The 23,209-nt window shown below is 65.1% G+C and overlaps 1 protein-coding gene across 7 annotated transcripts in view; it reads right to left on the bottom strand.

The window, feature by feature from the left end:
• The window catches only part of MCF2L (MCF.2 cell line derived transforming sequence like), an 89,931-nt gene that overhangs the window by 30,719 nt on the left and 36,003 nt on the right, over positions 1-23,209 (bottom strand). For all 7 annotated transcript variants that reach the window (XM_040267466.1, XM_040267467.1, XM_040267469.1 and 4 more), the window contains exons 2-3: positions 9,337-9,420; positions 8,739-8,853 (exon numbers count right to left, since the gene is read on the bottom strand). In XM_040267466.1, coding sequence (XP_040123400.1) covers positions 8,739-8,853; positions 9,337-9,420 — 199 coding nt within the window. The remainder of the gene's footprint in view (positions 1-8,738; positions 8,854-9,336; positions 9,421-23,209) is intronic.

The raw sequence follows: 23,209 nt of genomic DNA, 5'->3' as shown, positions 1-23,209 counted from the left end.
ACGCCTGTGAGGGTACGTGCACGCCTGTACAGAAGCAGGCACGCCTGTGAGGGTACGTGCACGCCTGTACAGCAGCAGGCACGCCTGTGAGGGTACGTGCACGCCTGTGCAGAAGCAGGCACGCCTGTGAGGGTACGTGCACGCCTGTACAGCAGCAGGCACGCCTGTGAGGGTACGTGCACGCCTGTACAGAAGCAGGCGTTCCTGTGTAGGTACGTGCACGCCTGTGCAGGTATGCACTCCTGTGTGGGTTAGGGTCTTCTGCTGAGACTGCCCACCCCCCAGTGGCCCCTCTCCTCTGGGGGGACTCACAGGCTGTCCCCTGGCGCACATGCCACTTCTGCACAGCCTGTGTCTGCAGGGCTCCCCCTTCTGACCAGCTGCCCTGCGGCCCCGCTCCTCGTGGGCCCGCAATGTCTCCTCTGCGGCCCCTGTGCTGATGGCCTGTTCCGTTTAGAAACAGGCAGGGCGGGCTGCCTGGCCATGGGCGGGAGGACACGGCCCCTGGCCTCCACTCACCACCTGCCTCACTCACACATCTCAGCCACCCACCACTGCCCAGTCCCTTGGGGTCTTTAACTCGCTCTGTGCGTTTGAATGCCAGATGGTAGAAACTCTGTGACATCAAAGCCTCCTGTTGTGCCTGCAATGCACACACCAGCATCATGAACGGCACCGGTAACAGACGTAGCGGAGCGGCGGAGGCGCCTTTGAGAACCGCCGTTTCAGGTGAAAGTAAGGAACCCACGGGATTCACGAAAACCTGCCCCGGAGGGCGGGTCTGTAGGCCAGCAGGTGTCGAGCAGGCAGCTCACATTCCTGCTTTAGGAAACACACAGACTCGAGCTTTGTGGTCACGTGGCCACTGCCCAGCAGGGGCTGGTGGAGCGGCTCAAGGGACGGGCCCCTCCCACCCACGGGCCCTGCCCCGAAGCTTAGACTGTGCCTCTGCCAACCCTCGTAATGACCCAGAGGCAGCCGGAGTCACGGACGGAGGCTCAGACAGACAAATCATTTGCCTAGAGTCGCACAGCTGGTGAGCACAGACGGGACGCCCATGGTCTGGCTCCCCGTCCAGACCCCCCAGGCTGCGTCCACCCTGCAGGGTAAAGCAGCCCCTCCGTCCTGCCCACCTGGGACTGTGCGCCCAGGCAGGGTCCTCCCCTTCAGGGGGCCCAGCCCCAGAAGCAGATGGCAAAGAGGCCGCACCCTAGGACCCGGCTCGACGCCACGAGTGGGCTCTCCCAGTCCCGTCTCGTGTCCACCACGGCTCCACCGCCAGATGAAGCAGGAGGCGCCTCACGTGAGGACCTGGGGGCCCCCCACGGCCCCCTCCACCCCCAGGACTGCAGCCCCAGAGCCAGGCCACGTGGCCCGCCCCACCCCCAGGAGCCTAGGCCCAGCCCCCGGGGCCCATCCACCACCCTGTGCGCACAGGAGGGCCCGTCTGTGACCTCACACTCCCAGGGGAGGGGGCAGGCGGCCCACGCTTGGTCACGGAAAAGCCGGGTCCCCCAGGGTCTCTGTGCACCAGGCCGGGGGCGGACAGTGCTGAAGGCGGTGGACAAGGAAACTGGAGCAAGTAACCGGGAAGCTGCAGCCACATGGACGAGCCCCCGGACCCAGGCACACGCGGGCGTGCACACACACAGATGCAGCCTGCAGCATCCTGACGGCTGCTCGAAGGGGCCGCTGAGTGAGGCTGATAAGTCACTTTTGGCCCAAACACTCCAACAGGCAGAGTGGTCTCGCAGACTCTGGTTCTGGGAGCCATGCGTGCACGGGAGTCCTCTCCAGCACCCCAGGCCTGCTAACTCCTCGGGGGCCTGGGTACGGCTTGCTCTCTCTGACCCTCACGGCTGAGCAGCCCAGGCCTGAGGTCCCCGCATCTCCCTGCCCAGCTCCGGGCCCTGTTCTCACTCCCGACACATCACAGGGCAGGGTCGGGCGGAGCCTCGGAGCCTCTGGGCCCCGCCTGGCCTCACCCCCGACCACAGGGCTCACGGTAGGCCCTGACCCAGGGCCACGTGGACTGGGCCCGCTCTGCCTGGCGCTGGGGCGGGGAAGCAAGCCCAGCAGCGGGGCTGGGGGGCCTAGCGGGCCCTTTCGGGAGGGGCTGGCAGGAGATGCGGGCAGGCTGGCGTCTGTCCCAGATCAGGCGTGGCAGGTGCGGACAGGCGTCGGGGAAGTGGGTCCCCAGGGCCCCTGGGAGGGAAGCTCTGGCCTCCCAGAGGGGCCCTGGAGGAGCAGATGGGCCCTGGGGGCTGGGTCAGCCCGGGGTGGGGAGGGGATGGGGCCAGGCCAGGTGGCGGGGCGGGGGGGTGGTGTGGGGAGGGGATGGGGAGGGGAGGTTGCCAGGCGGGGCGGGGTTTGGGGGGGGTGAGGCACAGGCCCACTCACAGGGCCCCCTCCCCTGACCACACTGCTTTGCCCACCTCTCTCTCCATCCCACCCGTGGACAGGGTCTGGGAGGCTGCGAACGTCACAAGAGACATGGCTGGGCCCACGCACTGGGCCTGGGCTCGCCCGCCGGGTCTGGGCGCGGGGCCGCGGGGCAGGGCCGCAGTGCTCGGGCCCAGCCCTGGTTCCGGCCGCTGCTCCTCCATCCTCCCGACTCAAAGCTGCCCCTTAGGCACCGCTTCTGCAGCAGGGTCCCTTCCCGCTGGTCAGCTTGCCAGAGCTCGACGGCAAGGAAAGCCTCGGACCTTCCACAAAGCTCCCCACGCACTGACAGCACCGCACCCGCCCTCGGGCTCCGCGGCCGCCAGGGCCATTTGCACGCCGGGCACAGCAGGATGGGCCAGGCATCCCGGGCACACAGATGGCCGCGATGCCCCATGGCCCAGCGGGCACCCTGCTTGGTGCTCAGCCGTGTCCAACTCTGCGAGGCCAGGGACTGCAGCCCGCCAGGCTCCCCCGTCCACGGGCGTCTCCAGACTAGACTGCTGGGGTGGGTGGCCATTTCCTGCTCCAGGGGATCTTCCCAACCCAGAGACCAAACCCAGGTCTCCTGCAGGTGGATTCTTTACCATCTGAGCCACCAGCTAGGGGAGAAACCCCACCGAGCACATAGATTCCATAAATACATTAAACACACACACTCTGGGCCACCTCTCTGGAACCGGAGTGACTGCTCCCCCGAGGGCGTAAGCCCAGTGCTCCTCGGGAAGCCAGACTCCCGTGAGGACCCTCCGGGATCCATGGTACCTGTTTTGCACGCAGGCTCCAGGTCGGGGCTGGCCCGTCCGCCTGTGCCCTCCGAGTGGGTCCTGGGCCTGGCCAAGGTCCTCACTGAAGCTGCTCAGGCACCTCCCTCCTCCCGGAGCTGAAACCCCAGCCAAGGCAGCCTCTGGGTCCACAACCTCACTGTGCGCACAGGCTGGTCGGTCAGCCTGGGCTCCCCAGGGAGAGACTCCCCACACTACTCACGGCGGCGCAGGGCGAGCCCCCTCCTCGAGGTGGGTCTTGTCCTCCTCCCGCGGGTGAAGGGCAGGGCCGGCTGCCCTGAGCTGGACACCAACCAGCACACCACAGTTGTGTATCCCCCGGGTGGGGACAGCCCACACTGAACCACCCGATACGGCAGCCCCCGGCCCCTGGGAACTGAAGGACGGCCAGCCCAGGCCAGGAACTGAACTTTTATGTTACTTAACTTTAATTTTTCAAATTAAATGACACTGGATGGCAGTGACAGAAAAAAAGATGACAAGAAAGCAAGCAGTCTGAGACAGGTGGCCTCTGGCTCCCCCGGAGAACGAGACCGGGAGGACGGAGAGATAGAACCCGTGGGGAGAGGCTGCCCTGTGCGGAGGGGACCCTGAGCTTCAGACACACGGGCCAATAGGCTGGGGCCGGCAGCGGAAGGCAGTGAGAATGGCCTCCACTTGCTTCTTTCGTGAGCCCAAGGGCCTGAGGGCAGCTACAGCAGAGCTCCTCACCTGCCAGACGGCAGGAAGCCGAGGGCGGCCCCGACTGGGGCTCACTGCCCGGTCCATCCACACCAGCGGCAGCTGCGGAAGGACAGGCAGGGCGCCCGCCGCAGGCCGTCGACAGGAAGGAGCTAGGCATGTGTGTGCAGTCTGGTTTCAGGAGCTGTGCACAGGGACGCAGCCGACGCTCCTTGTGGGTTCCTGTGGGGAGGGTGAGAGCTACTGCCTGTCCACAGATGTCCGGGGTGTTCGGGACACGTTCACACATTTTCTGTCTTTATGTGCAAAAGTCAACCGAAAATTCACGTGGACGTCACAGCCACAGCAAGAAGTGAGGTGCTGCCAGGGGCCGAAGGCCGGATGATCTACAGCTTAGTGAGCTCGACGGGGCGGCCCAGCGGGCACATGGGGTGGGGAGCAGCGTGGCTGCACAACTCTGCATGAGGCAGGGCCCGAGCAGGGGCTGGAGCTCAAGAGCAGCACTTAAACCCTGCTCCTTCCACAAGTGCCCTGCGTTTCTGTCATGCAGCCCACACAAACTGCGTGTGGGGACACGTGTGCACGCATGCGGTCTGCATGCTCTTGTGGTGTGTGCGCACAGGTGTGCAGTATACACTCACTCCTATGCATGTATGAGCATACGTGTGTGTGGTGTGTGATGCATGCCTGTGTGTGCACGTGTGTGTGGTAAGTGCACACACACCTGTGTGTACCTGTGGTGAGTACATACACACATGTACCTTTGTGTGCACGTGTGGTGAGGACACGTTCGCCTGTGTGTACACACATGTGGTGAGTGCATGCACCCCTGTACCTGTGTGTACACACGTGGTGAGCGTGTGTACACCTCTATCTGTGCACGTGTGGTGAACACATGTACGCCTGTGTACACACATGTGGTGTGTGCATGCATCCCTGTACCTGTGTGTACACACGTGGTGAGCGTGTGTACACCTCTATCTGTGCACGTGTGGTGAACACATGTACGCCTGTGTACATACATGTGGTGAGTGCATGCATCCCTGTACCTGTGTGTACACACGTGGTGAGCGTGTGTACACCTCTATCTGTGCACGTGTGGTGAACACATGTACGCCTGTGTACACACATGTGGTGTGTGCATGCAACCTTGTACCTATGTGTACACATGTGTGGCGAGCACACTCATGCCTGTGTGGAGGTGACCTGTATGCGTGCACCTCTCCTCGGGGTGAACGTGGCCCATCACGAAAACCACCTGGGCGAGGCTCCTCTGTCTCCAGCAGTGGGGTGATCTGAGCTGGGTCCACAGAAAGTCCACGTCCTTATTGGCCTCAAGCCATCTGGGACCCAGGCCTGTGGTCCCCAGGCTGGGGAGGGGCAGCAGATGTGCAGGAAGGTGACCCTCAGATGTTATCTTCCAAACGTGGTGGGCAGGTATTGGGGGCCCCCAGGGACCCTGCAGGGCGACTAAGTGGGTCCTTCTGTGACCCTGCATGTGCGTCTGCACGGGTGGGCACCTGTGCCCACAGGGAGGCCTCTGGTGACCACCTTCACTGGGAGGGGGTCAGCTTTTGCCGCAAGGAGGGAGGGAGGGGGGAGGGGCGATTTCCAGGAGACCAGGAACAGGCTTCCTGTTCTGGTGTGGCTGCTGCGTCTGGGCGAGGCCTGCCCGGCAGCCAAGTTTCAGAATGACCCGCGACCGCGACCGTGAGCCAGACAGCGGCCTGAGCTGGCTGTGCTGACCCCCCGTGACATGAGTGAGAGCTAAGAGCAGGGGAGAACGGTTTCAGAGGACCAAGGGAAGCTTGTTTGGTGAGCGTGGGGTCCGCGTCTGGGAAGCCGGGGGCTCGTCCACTGGACCTGCGTGGACTGTAGAGCCCGTCTGGTCGCAAATCGCCCCCCGCCTGCCTGGAGTCGGTGCCGCCTGGGGTTTCTAAAGGTGCCCCCTCCCCGGCCTCCGGACTCCCCGGTTTAGGAGACTCGGGACCGCAGTACCGGCCGCGGCCACCAGGTGGCAGCCCCCACACACACACACCGGGTCCCACACGTGGGAGGCGCCACGGGCAGCGTCCCTTCCCCGCTTTACCAGCGGACACTGACTGTCTCCCCACCTTTAAAGGTGCACTGAACCTTCCAGAAACGCAGCTGCGCGTGAGCTGACAGGCGGCAGCACTTCGGCTTCCCTCACTCAGGGCCGATCCCCACCACGCCCCAGGAACCGCGCCCAACAGCACTAGGGGGCAGGGCTCGGCGCGCGGGCCCCCAGACCCCCGCCTGCGGGACGGCCTTTCAGGCAGCCCCTCGCCCGCTGGCCCTTCACGCAGCTGAGGAAAGACCAGTCGGTCCCAACGTGGGGTTTCACTCTGGGTGGAAGGGCAACGCGTCCACCAGATCCCCGCTACACCCGGCACCCTGAAGAAGGGACTGTGATCGGGACGTGCGTGACCGTCACGATACACACGTCCGCCTAGACGCGGCGCCGCGGGCCTGGGCCGCACGCACGTCCACACACCACGGACCCCCGGGGCACAGTCACGCACGGCCCCTCCTCAGCTTCAACGGGAAGCATGTGCCGGGCTCGCAGGGACCGCGCAGACAACCCTGGAGGTGAGGGGTGGGAGGCCCCGCACCGCTGGGGTGAGAACCCCTTAAAAGGGGGAGAGCCAAAGGTGCCGGTCCGCCTGAAGGGGCGAAGGGGCGGCACGGGTGCTGGGGTGAGGGACGGGGCTAAGCTGACCTCTCTGTCAATGACGCCTGTCTGAATAGCGGACTCTCACCCAGGAGCCGCTGTCTGACCTGCGTGCGGGGCAGACACAGACCAACTCCGAGCACCCGCGAAGCTGGGCCGCCAGTGGACTGGGGCCTGGGGGTGGGGGGCGTAACGGAAAGCCCCCCACAGGAGGGGGCCTGCCAGGCCGAGGGCGCGAGAGCAAGGGCCCCAAGGCTGGGAGGCCTGAGGGTCAGCAGCACCCGCGGGGGTGGTGACCCAGGGAGGGGAAACCAAGAAGGTGCGGGGTCGGCCTGCTGTGCCCAGAGAAGGCTCATCTCCGCCCTGCCAGAAAGAAAGGGACCTCTGCCCTTTTCACGCCTGGGAGTGACCTGAAACCTGAGATTCCCGCAAAGGCAGGGAAGGTCGCCCCAGAGAACCATCTTAGGGGCAGTGGGAGGTCACAGAAGCCCCCATGGCCCCTGGATCAGCCAGCGCAGAGAGACCACCGCAGATGGCGGCCCGCCAGGTGTGCGGTCCAGGGCCCACCACTGCCTCGGCCGGGGCTGGGGAGCCAGAGACGGCTTGTGGGCACTTCCGGCCTCACGACTCCAGGCCGCACGCCCCTGCGCGGGGGCGCGAGGGGGACTGCCGGGGGACGGGTTGCAATGCGGCGGCCAGAGCTCTCCAGCCCCGGGAGGAGCACGCAGCCCAGCCGCCTTCGCAGACACCTGCTAAGTCCCTGACTCCCCGGCCGACGGCCAGGGAGGAGCAGCGGGCGCTTGGCTGGCTCCATGCAGGGACCTCGCACGGGCGTGGGCAACATCTCCCCCCGCGGCAGGCAGCACCACTCTTGGCGCCCATGTGAAGGGCTGCACAGGGGCTCAGAGCCTCCCCAGGCAGTGTCCACACGGACCTTACTGTGCTATCAGCTCCACGGCCCAACCCAGGGCGGACCTGGGGTTCACAGGCAACGGTGGGGGACCAGCCACGGGGAACAGGGGTCCCCGGAGGGGCACAGGAGTGGCGTCACAGCGGGCCGAGGGCCACGCTCCTCCTGGACATGGAGCATCCACCCCTGGAGACATCACGGAGGGGAGCTCGCCGAGCTGGCCAGAAGCCCGCCCTCCAGAGGACCAGCGAGACCACTGGGGCCCACGGTCAGCAGCCCACAGCCAGCCGTCTCCCTGTTAAAATCCTGGGCTCCCTGAAACCAGTGTGGCCGCCCTTCCTCTTACTGGCCTGTCCCGAGCGTCCCATCCCCAGGGCCGGGTGGCTTTTCCACGTCCCCCTGCTGGGAAGCCAAGAGCCAGACTCACTGTCCCAGGTCCTCACCCCAAACACCCCTCGGTGCCACTCCACACGGGCAGCCCCACCTCCTGCCCTCCCCAGACCCTTGAACCCACTCAAGCAACGTCACCCTGAGGTCCAGGGCCCTTGTCCATGGGACAGAAGCAACACCTGCCTTTCTGGCTGGAAATCCAAGGGTGACGGTAAATGAGACGCAGGACAGCTGGCCTCCATGAAGTCCCTCACCGTTTGCCCGAGGGCCCTAGGAAGACCGGTCACTCCCAGGACAGTGGCTGGACCACCCACCTTAGCTCGGCTGCTCAGAGCCTGGCCCAGCAAGTCAGGTCCGCAGAAAGAGGGGACAGTGTCCACAGACCACCACCCACCCCATGGTGCCCTCTAGATCCTTCTGCCAAGTGACCCTCACCACCCACGGCCTGCAGAAGGGCTCTTCCATCCTAACACCCCCACCCACGCTGCGCGGTGAGGAGCCAACGCTGACCAGGTCCTGGTAGTCACACCTGCTGTTCAGCCGGCCTCTGGATTAGACCAGCTCATTGCGCTGTGACCCGGAACCTGGCTGAGGGGGCATGCTGACCGCACTCTAGGGGCAAGCCTGCCCTGCACTCACCTCCCCCTCGGGCACTTTGAAAAAAGAGAAACATCAGCCGCCAGGCCACTCCCTGCGGCCCAGCGGGTTGGCTGGAGCGGGAGGTCCACACCTCACCTGTCCAAGGGGGGCACCCAGGCAGCGCTGCATCCGCCCCTGGCTCCCTGGGCGTGGAGGAGTCTCTGCACCCCTCGAATGAGGGATCGGGGCCCTCGCGCACCTGGGGATGCTGGTGAGGTAGGTCATAACATTCTGGAAGTCCTGGTCCGGGACGTCGCTGAAGGCCGGGTAGTCGGGAAAGGTAATGACCGGGCTGCCGTCCTGGCCCCGCCCGCCTGGGGAGAGCGCAGGGCAGCAGTTGGCATCCCTGGGGCCTCAGGGGCGGATGGCCCCACATCCCACCGCGGGGCCACCGAGCCCCAGCGCCCCTGCACCCCGCCCCCGCCCTCGCCCCGCGGGACCACAAAGCCCCCTCCCCCCATCCCACCCCCTACCCCCCGCCCCCGCCCCCGCCCCATAGCCCCACCCGCTCACGCCCCAGCCACGCCCCTGCACCCCGCCCACTCCCGAGTCCCGCCCCCTGCACCTAGCCCCGCCCATGCCCCGTGCCCGCCCACCATACCCAGTCCTGCCCATGAGCCCCGCCCCCGCGCCCAGCCCAGCCCACGGCCCACGCCCCTTAGCCCCGCCCCACTCAGCCCCGCCCACGCCCCGAGCCCCGCCTCTGCACCCCGCCCACGCCCCCGAGCCCCGCCCACCGCACCCAGCCCCGCCCCTGGGCCGCGCCCCGCCCCGCCCCGCCGGGCCTCGGCACTCACCTGTCAAGTAAGCGAAGCGCTTCTGCAGCTGGTCCCGGATGTCGGCGGCACAGAGCGGGCTGACGTCGTGGTGCATGATCTCATCTGCGGGAGGGCAGAGCAGACGGACAGGCAGTCACCGGGGACCGCGCCCCGCGCCTCGGCTGGATCAGCCCCACCGCGGACGGCGAGAGGACCGGCGCTCGCGGGCCCGGCAGGGGGGCTCCGCTTTCCTGTATAGAAAGCCTTGTTTCTCAGCGCAGAGAGAGCCGTGTGCGGAGTGAGTCACCAGTATTTACCGTGTGGTGTGTGTCAGAGGCACGCAGAAAGGCGCAGGGCTGGACACAGAGAGAGGAAGGGACAGAGAGGGTTAGGCAGGCAGAAGGGAGGCCAGGGGTGCAGAGCAGGGCCGGGGCTGAGCACGGCCCCGCGACAGCTGCTCAGGGAGCCGGCCGCTTTGGTCTGCAAGCACACAGCCATGTCCTGGAAGTGGCCTAGGCCATCCCTGGGGCCCTCACCTGCTGTCTACACAAGGACTCCCTGGTCAGAATGGAAACCTGGCCACCGCAGTGGGTCCAGACACACACACCTGGCACCTCACCCCTGCCCGACACTGACCCTGAGCGGGGCTCCGAGCCCGTCCACAGCCTGACGCCGACGCCTGCAAGTGCTAGACCAGGGCCGGCAGCGCCCCAGTCACAGCCTGGAGGCATCGGCCAGAAACAAAGGATTAGCAAGACTCCTGGGAACACAGACATGGACAGGGGCATGTGAGGTGCTGGGGCGTCGGCGGGCGGGGCCAGGGTGCTGGGCCCACAGGACCTGCATCTTAGCGCTTCCGGGCTGCTACCGCATGACTGACATCCCGTGTTTGGTGTCTGAAGGCCTGGGTGTCCTGGAGATTTCTCTACAGACACGACTCACGCTGGTCACTGGCAAATGGCTTAAGTCAGTTCTTCTATACCCAGATTAAGACACAGGCCCCTCACAGGCTGGAGATTTGGGCCCCCAAGACCTTGGAGAGAGCTCCATGGAAGGAGCGAAACGCCCTCCGCCCTCTGCCCTCCGTGTGGCCGAGCCGCCATCCCGCAGTCAGGCACGCGGGAGCAGGTGGTGTGTTAGACGCCCGGCGAGTCCCAGAACCCGGCTGTTGTCTGGACCTGCCGCCCCAACACCGGCTGCCCTGGGAGTCTGCCTGGTGCAGACGAGGAGGGGGTGGGGCCACGCCCCTGGCCCGCTGGGCCCACAGAGCGGGCAGCACTGCAGGCCTGGGACTGAGCGGGGGTTCACGCCCATCACACTCAGGGCCAGGGCTCTGGCAGTCGGCCCACAGCAGCTCGGGGCGGTGCAGGCCTCCCTGTGCACGGAAACCTCTCAGCTCTGCTGCTTTTGTGGGAGAAAAACAGCTGGAAACGCTTGTGCTGAGAGAAAGTGAAGTGTTTCTAATTCCAGACGCGGTGGATCACGGCCGTTACATTGCATTTGTTTGGAACACGCGTCGGGTGTGACAGACACGCAGCTGTGAGGAGGCTGGGAGGCCAGGTTCCACGCTGCCCACACTGTCTGTCGAGCGTGGACCCCGGGCTCCTTGAGGCTGGCTTCCGCCGCCCAGGACAAGCGTGTCACAGAGTAGCAGTTCAGGTTTCAAAGCAGGGTGGCCTGCACGGTCCATTCAGACAAACAGACACGACTCCTCCACGTTCGGTGGCCGCTGGCTGCCCCGCAGAGAGTGGAGAATCCCCAAGCAGTTTCCAGCCACCTCGAGGCCCGTGGTGTGTGTCCTGTGGCCCCCCATGGACGGCGGGTGCTGGAGGGAGACACTCACTTCTTTAACCTGCACTCGAGGGGCCGCGCTGGTTGAGAAGGAAGTGAGCTGCCCGCCTGACCCTTCTGTGGTCGGGGACGGGAAGTGGGGTTGCCCCGCCCACTAGCTCAGGGTCAGGGTCAGGGTCAGGGGCCACCCGGCTCCTCCACAGACCCACTCTGTGTCTGCACAGAGCCTCAGTTAACCACCGACCCCAGCCTTCCTGTGGCCCAGACGTGCACGGAAACTCCAGGCTGTGACCCATCCCAGGGCCTTTGAGGCGGGAGGGGTTCGGGGGGGAGGTCGGGAGGGGCTGGGCGCCTGGGGCGGGAGGGGGTGCTCAGGGCCCCGGGCCACAGAGCCCGCTGCCCGGTCGGGCCAGCGGGAATGGCCCCTTGCTGAGCTCACGGCTCGGCCGTCCGGAGACCCAGCTCAGCTGTACACGAGGACAAAGGGGAAGGACACCCCCCCCCCCCGCCCTGCACTGGAATCTCTGCCCACAGAGCGGTCCCCTGAGTCCCGCTTGGTCTGGGCAGCATCAGAGAGTCGGTGAGGGGTGGGGGGCCACTCTTTCATCTTTACGCCGCTTCATCTTAACACAATCAGACTCCAGCAGCAAACTTCCTTCCTCTGGCAAACTCTCTTTAGGATGAGGATTTCATAACGCATCGTGGGCAGCCTCTGGCCCGTCCTGTCTGCGGGAAGGGCCTCTGAGTACCTGCGTTTGCTGCGGGGCAGGGAACACACACAGGGCGGGGCTGGCGGGACGCAGAGTGGACCCTGTAGCCCTGGAAACCCACCCCAGGTGGCAGTCGCCAGGGTCCAAGGGGCCCACAGACCCAGCAGGAGCCCGGCGTTCAGCTTCAGGGGCCGGCTCCCGCCTCGCGGGTGACCTTGCACCTCGCCGCGAGGAGACAGGAGGCTGAGCAGAGCTCCTGAGAAGGGGTCCGCAGCTGGCCGGAGGCCCTGGGCTTCGAAGTCCACTAAGTCCATCACGAGCTGATTTGCTTCCTTGTTTACATCGGGTTGAACGTCCACACCCAAAGCTTCCATTTGTTTTCTATCAAAATACGCCCGCGATGCCTTTCAGAGTCCAAGGTGGAGAGTCCATGGGGGCTTCCACCTGCTCACTCAAGTGGGAGTCCCAGCTCACCAGGACCCCGCACCCCCCAGGAATGCAGGGAGGCGTGTGCCTGGGGCTTCGAACAGCTCCAGCCTGGCCCTCGGCCAGGGTGGGCCAGGTCAGCGCCTGCCGGGGGCCAGCGTGAGGAACTCTGCCCACGGCAAAGGTCATGAGGAAGGAGGCTTGGCATACGCAAAGGCGTGATGAAGCCTCAGGAAACCCCCTATTCCCGAGCATCTAACCCCAAAACCAGAGTCTGTTTTATGCTCTCTCCTACAACTGTGACTTTACGGGGGGCTCTCCCCCATAACCGTTTCTCTCGGAGAAGTAAACGTGCAGCTCCAAGGCAATAAAAATTCCTGGGTGTGACAAGTGTGTCAGCTTACGGACTCCTCTGAAGGTTATCTAGCCCACCTGCATAGGTTCGTCCGGCCACATGTGATTGTTTACAGCCTCCCAACCTGAGAGGCACGAGATGTTTTAGACTTACTAGAGGCAAATTCTTTGGGGGAGTTAGAAATTATTAGTATAGTGGGTGGGTTAGGAATTATATTGGTGAAGGGTTTTTCATTTGTTGTGGATAATTGCTGCTAATTCCCTCCCCTGGGTGTGACAAGGGTGTCTTAGGTCTAACCTCTGCTGACAGACTAGCTTGTGTGACAGGATTATCCATCCTCCTGCCACTAGGCACATGACTGTTTACTCCCTCTCAACCAGAAACAGCACAGAGAGCTCGGAGCATTTTGAAAGTCTTAAGTAGCATAGGGCTTTTCTCATTGTTGAGTCAGTGATTGCCGCCAGGCCTTAGGCACCTGGGAATATATTAATCAATGTATTTGGAATATAGAAAAGGAAACAGTAGTTTTTGATGTTAGCAATACTAGACTTTTTGAGTTAATGGATTTTCTCTTTTGTAATAGATCACTGTACTTTGTTATAAATCCCTGTGTCCTTGCCATGTAAAAATGTAACTTTATCACTATCTTAAGACTAAATAGATCTTAAGGGGAGCATTGGTGAAAGGATTTTCATTTGTTGGGCTGATGTTTGCTGCTAAATCTCCATATTCCCTGCCCTTATAATGAATATAACTAACATACAGGAGAAATAAGTATTAACCTTTAAGATTAATCATGTTAACCTTGGGTGAAATAAATTCCTTTCTTGATTGTAACTCACTACACCCTCACCCTATAGGAATGCAACTTTATTTGGAGGGTGGTGCCTGGTTTAAGAAAAAACACCCTTGGAAGAATTAAGTTTTTTGGTTATCAGAAAGAAAGGATCATAAAATCGCTAAGACCTTTTTATGTGAAGCACCTGATTTTTGATAAAGGTCAGGACTGCTGACCCCCGCGTGACTCTGTATTCATCCCTATATGTAACAAAAGGTATATAAGCAAACCCAAAAATAAAGAAATCGGATCAGTTTCTGGGAAGACTGATTCCCCCATGTCGTTCTTTCTTGCTCCCGTTTTTCTGGCTGAATTCCCGTCTGGAGCATGGATGCTATTCCACGTAAACCAAGTTACTCAGCCTCTTTTTCTCCACTAATCTTCCTACTACACTGTCCGTTTCTAATCTCTCTATATATCTGTAATTAAATATGTATTTTTTCCAAGGACGCCGACTCCGTCCCCACCTTCGAATCACCCTGGATCCACCGGGGCTGGACCCCGGCAAGCTCCCCAAGTGTCCGGTCCAGCAGGAGAGACGTCTCCGTGGTGACCTGTGGTCTGATCCACGGCTTGGGGTTAGCCCTCCGGGATGCTGGATACCTACAGCCACCGGGGCTGAGTATGCTCTCACAGCCCACCCGGGGCATTTTTAAGGAGTTACTTGTCCCTGGATTAGGCACAAATAGTTCCCATCACGAATGATGCATCATTAACTCAGGGCACCAACAGTTTCCCGATTTCCTGATCTCAGAAAGTGAATCCTCACGTATTGTATTTTAAAATAAAAGGCCCCACATAAGAAGGTGCTCAACCAAACTTGTCCTCAGGGAAGGGCAAGCACGTGCAGGTTTGAAAACCGAACGGCAGGGACCCAGATTTGAGCGTCAGCGCCCCAAGCGACTGGGAAGCAGGCCGCAGGCCCTGAAGACGCTGCGTGTGGCTGAGAAGCCGGAGAGGCTTGGGGGGGGGGGGGCGACGTGAGGGAGGGATGCAGGGGAGCCTTGAAGGGCCGGGGGCCTGCTGCCCACACTTCAGGGAAACATGCATGCCTGGATGAAGCAGGACATCCAGCTCTGACCTGTCCTCACAGACAGCGGGAGCGATGCAGGCCACAGAGAGGCTTTGGGAGCTCCAGCCATGTGGCGCCGAGGCTCCGAGGGAGCGTGTCGGGGGCTGGTCCCGCCCGCCCAGAGGGGACACGAGCGGCGGGCAGGCCCTGACTACAGAGCTCCGAGGGAGGGCCTCGCCGGCGAGGCCTCCCTGGGGAGGGGTCCTGACGAAGCAGGTCCAGACCTGGGGTGGGGCGGGACCCAGCAGGAGGCCTGTTGGCCACGATGGGGGCAGTTGAAACACACGGCACTCTGAGTGCCCAGCCTGGGTGGGATGGATGGGGTGGTTCACACACACCCGCCAGGCACGTGACCACCCAGCAAGGAGCGGGGCCGCGGGCAGGCCAGGCACACGGGGGAGGGAGGCCCAGAGTGGCCTGGGGGCCTCGGGTGTGGGGTCCGCGCGGAGTCTGGGCGCCAGGTCTCTGCGGACCTTTCATCACCAACAAACACAACTCTTCCTGGGGACCCCGCTCCTGCCCAGCCCTCGGGGGAAGCTCCTGAGCCCAGCCGGCCCGCCAGGCAGGGCACCACATGCAGGGACCCCCGGTCACAGTCACAGCGGGCAGAGCCCGTCGGGCCGCACGAGCCAGGCCAGGCCAGGCCCCTCTCCTGGGCTCTCACTGCCCCTCACACCTGCCTCCACCCTGGGCCTGAGGCTCGGTCCTCACCCAAACGTTCCAGGCTTCTCCAGGCGCCCAGGCCTGTGGTGCCTGCCTGATGAGTAGAGGCCACCACCTAAATTCACGCCCACCAGCCCCTGGGCCAGCACACGCTGGAGACGGGAAAGACAGAGACAGGTGAGAAAGGTGTGGAGAGACAGAACACGCAGAGGAGAGCGACCGAGGAAGGGAAGTGGGGTGACCTGTCCGCAGACAGCGGGCGCGAGTGGAGGTCGGCATCGGGCGCACGGTAGGGAAGGGCCGCCGGGCCGGCGGGTCCAGGGCCTCATCGAGGGGGGGGGTTCAGAGCACAGGTGCCAGCGACTCTGGGAAAAGGACGGACACTTTCTCTGGCAGGAAAACATGTTTCCAGAGACTGGGGTGAAGCCCTCCAGCCCTTGGGTCCCCTGCAGCGAATCCACGAGGGCGCAAGGGACGACCCAGCAGCTGGCAGGGAGCTCGCTGCCCCGGGACGGGGGCAGACCACGAAGCCCTGAGCCCGAGAAGCTTGCCTTCCGGAGTTCCAGCCTCGGCACCCTGACGCTGCACGCTGTCTCCCCGGGACGAGCACGACGCCCCCATCCACGCTGTCGCCCCGGGACGAGCACGACGCCCCCATCCACGCTGTCCCCCCGGGGCGAGCACGACGCCCCCATCCACGCTGTCCCCCCGGGGCGAGCACGACGCCCCCATCCACGCTGTCCCCCCGGGACGAGCACGACGCCCCCATCCGGCTGTCCCCCCGGGACGAGCCCTGTGATCGGGTGCAAGCACGATAACTGAGGTCTCCGCTCCGGCCCCCCCTCCGGCCCCCCCAGCAGTCGCCCTCTGAGCCTCATCCAGCAGATTCACACACACAGTCTCCTCTTTATGAAACTGGAAACTTCAGACACCAAAAGGCGAGGGTGTGGCTAATTCGTTTCAATTTACAAAAGACCTATTTAACGAATTACTCCTCAATCCTCAGCAGAAATACCCACTGGGAGATGAGCTCCAGAAGGAGCACCTTCCGTCCCTGGAAACGTGACCAGGAAACCCAGGCGCCTCCGCCCAGGCCCACCTCTTTGTTCTCGGTCACCACGGGCACGACTCTCCCAGGGCCGTGCAGGTACCGGGCGCCAGCCACAGACCGCCCCCTGCGGCGCCCCCTGCCCAGCCCTGCTGGTCCTGCCCCTGATGGCAGGGAGACCCGCACCCCCAACGTCCCTGGGAGTGGAACAAAGGAGCTTCCAGGCTGAGCGGCGGCTGCGCCCCGGTGCCCGGCAGGCGCTGCTCGGGACGGGGGAGAGGACGGGACAGGTGGGGAGGGGGCCGGCCCACCCGCCCGCCCAGGAAGCCCCCTGCGAGCTCGCCGCCAGGCTGGGCTCCCGAGCAGGTCCCGCGTCCAGGCCCCGGGGCCCCCGCCCTCGAGCACGCCCGCAGCCAGCCCACCTGTGCGGGTCTTCAGGAGCAGCCAGAGCGTGGACAGGTCCCGCGACAGCAGGGAGAGGAGGCTTGGGGTCATGCTGTCGCCCGCCGGCCGTGTCAGGAGGCAGCGCCCCGCCGCCCGGCACGCCCGTGCTGGGCGCACAAAGGGAGATGGCTGGGCTCCATGCCGGCCGCCCACCCGCGGGACAAGGACCCGGCTCTGCCCGGAGCCCGCGGTCTGCCCGCCCGCAGTCCGCCCGCCTGTTCCGCTCGCGGCCGGCAAACTGCGCTCGGCGGGGTGGTGCTTGGGCTCCCCGGGGCCGGCTCCCTCCCTGCCGCCCGTCCCAGCCCTCCCTGCGGGGCCCCAGGCTCAGCGGCTCCTAAGCCTGCAGGCGGGTGGGCAGGCCTGGGGGCTGGGACCACCAAGACCTCCCGGGGCGACCCCTCAGGTCCTCAAGAAGACCTCAGAATGAGGCACCCCTGCCCCCCAGCCTCCCTGGGAGTGGGGCCCAGGGGAGCTCGTTAAAGCGCAGGTCGGGTTTGCAGGTGGCCTGATGCTCTCTCCGAGGACCCGGTCTCCAGAAGGAGGGACCCTGGGGGCTGAGCCCAGCCTGCAGGGCCTGGAGAAGACGGCGTTCGGGCCGGGCCGGGACCGTCTGTGGGCATCGCGGCCCGTCCTCCCCATCCCGGGCACGCGCCCACCCAGTCTGGGCCCCGGGGCCTCGACCCCAAGCGGAGGCCCTCGAGTCCAGCTGATCACGCACACGGGGCAGCAGTCACTGCGTGCCAAGCGCCCCGTCCACGCCCCGCCGCCTGTCACGCGGCTCGGGGTCTGAGCTGGTCTTCCCTGGATGGACCCATGTCCCCTCCTCATAGCTCCTCTGCGGCCTCCCTCTTGCAGCCTCCCGCTGACACCGGACAGGCCTCCTGCCTCGGGCTCGCACACGGGCACCCGGGGCACCAGGGCCAGGACCTTCCCTCGGAGCAGGGGCGACTCTGACCCTCCCCAACACCTGGCTCACACCCCAGACGGTTCTAGTCTCAGCCCAGCCTCCAGGGTCACGATCCAACTCCTCGGAGACGCGGAGACCGCGATGGCCCAAGCACAGTCTGCTCCGGCCCGAGTTGGTGACCGCGAGCTGGACAGTGGCCGTTCAGAGGCCCGACGTGCTTTGGCGCGGTCACACTGCTGGGGCTCCATCCCTCTCACCTGCTCCTGTGGCCCTTTCTCCCTGACTCCACAGCAACTGGGGCCTGACCCACGCCCTCCTGACCAACTAAGTCAAGGGGAAGGCCTGACCTCCAGTCACTGTCTCAGGCGGGTTGCCACGCTGCTCGCCCAGCCGCTGGGCCCAAACTCTGGGCCCCCGGGCTCCACTGTGGGTGCCCTTCTCCAGCCCACGACACAGTATCTGCTTTTGTCCTTTCCCTCCAGGCTGTGCTCAAACGTGAGAGGCACGCCCCCACCTGCTGTCTGAGGTCCGAGGCCCGCCGCCTGGGGAGACTGGTGGACAGACTCCCAACGCCTGCCCTGAGCTCCACCCTGAAAACCAGATCACTCCGGAACTCCAGCACGGAGTTAAAGAAGAGTTGGTGGTTTGGAGGTTTCCCCTCTAAAGATACGTGATCGGTTCCTCCCGTCATCAAACACGCAGCAGCGGCTGGCGAGGCGAGGGGTCCAGCAGGAGCACCCAGGCTCCGGGGTCCCTGGAGCAGGCCGGGGGGGCTTCCCCAGCAGCGGCTGCGGTCGGGGAGGCGTGAGAACAGATCCCTTTTGGTGTCTCCGGTCCGAGGACCCACGGAGCCGAGGGCCATGGGCACACCCACGGGTCCCACACCTCAGCCTCCCCCCAACAGCCATGGAGCTCTGGTCCCCGTGATTCGAGCCTCAGGCCATCTGCCCCCGCCCCAGGACGCACCGCAGGGCCGAGCTCCGCTCCCCAGGCCAGCTGTGCCCCAGCGTGAGTGCCCACCACGGACACACACGACGGGGACGGGAGAGGACGGAGGAGAGGCCGCCCCCCACCCTCGCCTCACTCTGCCCCCCCAGAGCCCGTCGGCGGGGCTCTCCTCGGCCTCAGACTTCTGCATCAGCTCCTGGGTGCCCCCCGTGCCCCGTGCCCACAGCCCCCACCACCGAGTGGGGCTGCCGCCTCCCCCAGAAGCCTGCCAGGCTTTCCTGCTCACAGCGCGGCTGGATCTAAGGCCACGGGTCCGGGCCCTGCTTTTCACCACGGCCCGATGCTGTGCTCTCGAGAGGGGGCCGAGCTTAGCGTGGGAGGGCGCGCAGGCCAGCTGGGAGCCAAGGGCACACACACTTCCTGCGGTCACTGGGGACGGCTCAGTAGCTAGCACCCTGCAGATCCTCGAGGACGGGCCTGGGCCGGGGGTGACGCGCCACACTGGGGCACAACTGAGCGGGACCCCGGAGCGGCAGCCAGACACCCTGATGCGCAGCTCCAGGCCCTCGAGCTCACCCAGGACCCAGCACAGGGCACCACGGGAGAGTGTGTTTAAGGCGCAAAGGTTCTCCAAGGTGGGAGGGGGCTGGTGATTTTTCAATTACTCACAATTTTCCAACTGACAAAGAGGGCAGTTTTCTATGGCGCTCTGCCCAGCAGGCCATCAGTACAAGGACAACAAGAACCACCAGCGGAGAGGTGTGGAGGGTTGGGGACAAGGCCAGATGGTGGGAGAGGAGCTGGAGGCTGACCGCAGGCCTAGGGGCTGAGCAGGGGGCAGGGGGCTGGGGTGCGGGGCCCGGGGAGGGAGGGAGCAGGGCAGAACCTCTGTTCCTGAGGGGAAGGGCGTCCAGCACCCCGATTGCCCTGCAGGAGCTCCCTTAGCTGGAAGGCGTTTCGGGCAGGGACCTGACTGTGAACAGGGTGTTGTTTGGGAAAACAGCATCCACGTCACGATGCACGTTCAGCACACGGTGTGGACGAGCCGCGCTCTGAGCAGTGTTTGGGCCGTCCTGGTGCACCCGCCTCCTGCCCTGCTGGTCTGCACACAGTCACAGACACTCGGTGTTAATCCTTCCCTGTCCAGGGGCACAAGACTAGTGAAGCAAGGATGGTCTCCCGTGGGCGGGGCGGCCCTCCCGGAACCCCACGAGAACTCCGGAGGTGTGACTTTACAGCCGGATCCAGGCCCTGGAGGGTGCGGGGCCCGAGTGGCCTCAGGCCGCCACCCTCTGCAGCCACACCCGCTGGTGGCGGATAGGGAGGGGCCGTCGCTGACTCACAGCCTCCTGTTTGCTGAGGCCTAGCCACCTGGCCCTGGAGCACTGTCACGGCGACCTGTGTGGCAGGTCTCCCCGCTCTGCAGAGCCTCCCGAGGGCTCCTCATCCTCGCCCGGCCCGGCGGGCCCCTCCCCTCCACACCCACGTCCCCTCCTTCCCCTCGGCCTCCTCCTGGGTGCTCCCCGTCCCTCTGGGCCTCTGTGGTGCCCACAGCCCCTCTCCCCCCACGCCCCCTCCTTCCCCCCAGGTCCCCCTCCTGGATCCTCCCGCCCCTCTGAGGCTCTGTGGTTCTCAAGCCCAGGTTGCCCCCTCTTAGGGGAAGGTCCCCAGCGCTGCCCCATCCGCTTGGCTCAGAGCCGAATGCATGCTCCCAGCCCCAAGCTCATCCACGGCCACAGGGTGAGACGCAGGCTTCCTGGCGTGACGGCAGGCGCTGAGGGGCCAGCCCGAGCGGTGGTCCTCTCCGCTGCCCGTCACACCCCCTCGTCCCCAGGCTCCCCCTCAAGCTCCCGCCGTGAGCTCAGCAGTGAGACCCTGGGCTGGTTGTGCTGGGTCCCCTCCTGGGCCACGTGCCACCACCGCTGAGGGGACCCGAGCAAGCTCTCGGCTCGCACAGGCGCCGCAGTCCGCGCACGCACTCAGGAGCCCAGGCCGACACCGCGGGTCGAGGCCGGCGCTCTCGGGGGACACCCCACCGCCCTTCCCTCGTCGTGGCTCACGGTCTGTCGGGGGCCAGCTCGGCCCCGGCTCCTCGTGGTCCTTCCCCAGGGCTTTCCGAGGAGCCTGGACTCCAGTCTGCCGCCCACCCACCCTCCAGACTCTCTGAAGGGCAGACCCCCTCCTCACCCTCCACCCGAGGCGGCTTAGCCCCCCGGCCCCGAGTCCACAGGGAGCCCGAGATGATGGCACATGGTCTGTGGCTGAGTCACCGGTGGCCACCACGGGGCCGCGCTCCAGGACCCAGGGCCCTTTCGGGGAAGGGAGCGGGCTCGCTGCTCTTGTGGCCGGAGCCACCCGGCCACTCTCCATGCCCTGAGTCCCCCCGCCTGCCTCGCCTGCAGCTAGAACGGCCACCCCTCGACGGCGACGAGCACACACACGCCAGACACCCGCCTCCTGTGCTGCGGGGATCATGGCCGGAGGGGACGCGCCCAGGGGTGCGAGCTCGGCACGTCCGACCTCGGCCTGCGGAGGTCAACTGCGAGGGTGCGGGAAGGCCTGACCGCCCCGTGGGCAGCAAAGACTGGCCGTGAAGTCAGAGTGAAGCACATCGCCCCGGCACCCGTGACGAGCCGCGCTCAGAGCCTGCCAGGACGAGCCCCCACGAGCCCCCGGGCAGGCACTTCTCCCCGCCCTCTGGCACCCCTTCCTCTGACTACAGCCTGATTCTGGCATCCGGTCACCTGCCCGTCCAGCACACGCCCAGCCCTGGCACCCCCAGGGCCTGGACCCCACCAGCCCCGGCGCCATGCTGCCTGTCCTCTCAACACCGCTGGGTTCTGCAGCTGACTGCCCCTCTGTGTCCTGCATCCGCGCGTCTTCCGCAAGGACGTCCTCCCTTCCGACCACAGCCAGGATGGCCAGGCTTGCCCACCGAGGGGCCAGACACGGCCGTGGAAACTGCTTGGCCCTCACTTCTGCCCTGGCCTGTGTTTCTAGCGTGCGTGGAGTCACACAGGGGGCGCCTGGCTGCTTGGATGGGAGGCAGAACCAGGCAGCTCGCCCTCCCGCGGGCTGCAGGGCAGACGTGCTGCCCGCGGGGCTGTGGGCAGGGCCGGGCGCCCCCACCCGCCTCCCCAAGCTAAGCAGGAAGCCTCTCCCAGCAGATTGGAAAAACAGACACGGGAGTGCAGATAGCATCTCGGCCTCGCGGGCGGGGCGGGACAGTGTTTATCCGGCTCCCACCCTCACGGCTCGGGAACAACGCTCCGCTTGTTCCGCACAAGCTGCGGCCTGGACAGAAGGCAGGGAGGGCTGCCTCCCCGAAGATCAACGCCCTGGCGTCGCACACGCAGCAATTCCGGGCGGCGCAGGGGCAGACGCAGGGCACAGCAAACACAGCTGGGCCTGAGGTCCGTCAAGCACCGCCCAGCGAGGGCACCCGTGGGCCCTGGACACCCCAGGGGCTCAGCCTGTGGGCAGCAGGCGTGGGGACTCAGAGGGCCGCCCGAGCCCCGAGGAAAGGCTCCCCAACACACACACACCTGGAAGCACTAAGCGGCTTTTGTTGTGGGATCTGGGGTGGTGCAGAGGCGACTGGACCGCGGCGGCCCCGGGAATTCTGGGCACTAACGGTGGCCTGTTCCCTTAAAGCACAGCAGGGCCCTGGGCATGGGCCGGGAGGAAGGCAGCTGCACCAGGATCCGGGGGTGGGGGGGACACCAGGCCAGGGCTGGGCGTGCCTGCGGGGCTGGCGAAGTTTCGAGGGGGCGGCGGCTCAGAGGCGCAGTGGAAGGCGCTGAGCTGTGGGGACAGGCACTCCTGGGCCCCCGGGCAGGGCGCTCCGGAGAACCAGGGGGGTGGCACCAGGGGAGGGCGCCTGGGGCCCCTCAGACCCGCACGGGGGAGGAGACGACCCTTGAGGAGAAGTCCCTGGAAGGTGGCCTGCAGGCCATTTGCTGAAAGCTATCCATCCTTCCCACCATGGCCTCGGGCAGTCCACAGTTCCCAGCTCCCCTGGGGAGGGGAGGGCTCGGTCCAGGTGGGCGGCCAGAGCCGCTGTTTTTTTTACTTTCTGGCCGCATGTGAGGCAGGCAGGATCTTAGTTGCTCAGCCAGAGGTCAATCCCCGGCCCCTGCGGTGGAAACACAGACTCTTAATCACTGGACCGCCGGGGAAGCCCCCTGGGAACAACTCTTACCTTTGTGCTAAAAATGTAACTACGGCTGTAACTAAAAATCACTTAGCCGCTTGGGCCAAGCCGCTCTGGGCTCAGAAGAGAAGCCTGATTCTTTTCGAGGGGGAGGAGGGGGCGAGGTCCTGGATGTGACGTCTCGGTGGGAGGAGACGGGGTCTGGACTCGAGAGTGGGTGAGCGGGCTGTGCTGGATGCTGCCGGGGCACCGGGCCCGGGGGGCACCTGGGGCTGGGGGGCTTCCCGGTCTACCCCGGGCCCGAGGGGGACCCCCGCCGTCTGCTGCCCCCGACTCACTCCGAGCCAGCGGGCAGGACGCGGAGGGCCCCTGCCTGCCCCTGAGCCGCGCAGGCCTAAGCAGAGGCGCCCACGCTGGGCCAGGGGCCCCGGGCAGAGACGCGCGGGAGCAGGCGGTCTCACCACTGCTTTTCCTTCTGCCCTGCTGTGCGTTGAGACGCAGGGTTTTAAGTCGCAGAACTGCAGGTTGCGTTGAGACGCAGGGTTTTAAGTCGCAGA

Source organism: Oryx dammah, unplaced genomic scaffold, assembly GCF_014754425.2.
Source record: "Oryx dammah isolate SB20612 unplaced genomic scaffold, SCBI_Odam_1.1 HiC_scaffold_24, whole genome shotgun sequence".
NCBI classification, from domain to species: Eukaryota; Metazoa; Chordata; class Mammalia; order Artiodactyla; family Bovidae; genus Oryx; species Oryx dammah.
Note: the sequence above shows the minus strand (reverse complement) of the source record. Positions and strands in the feature narration are given on the sequence as shown.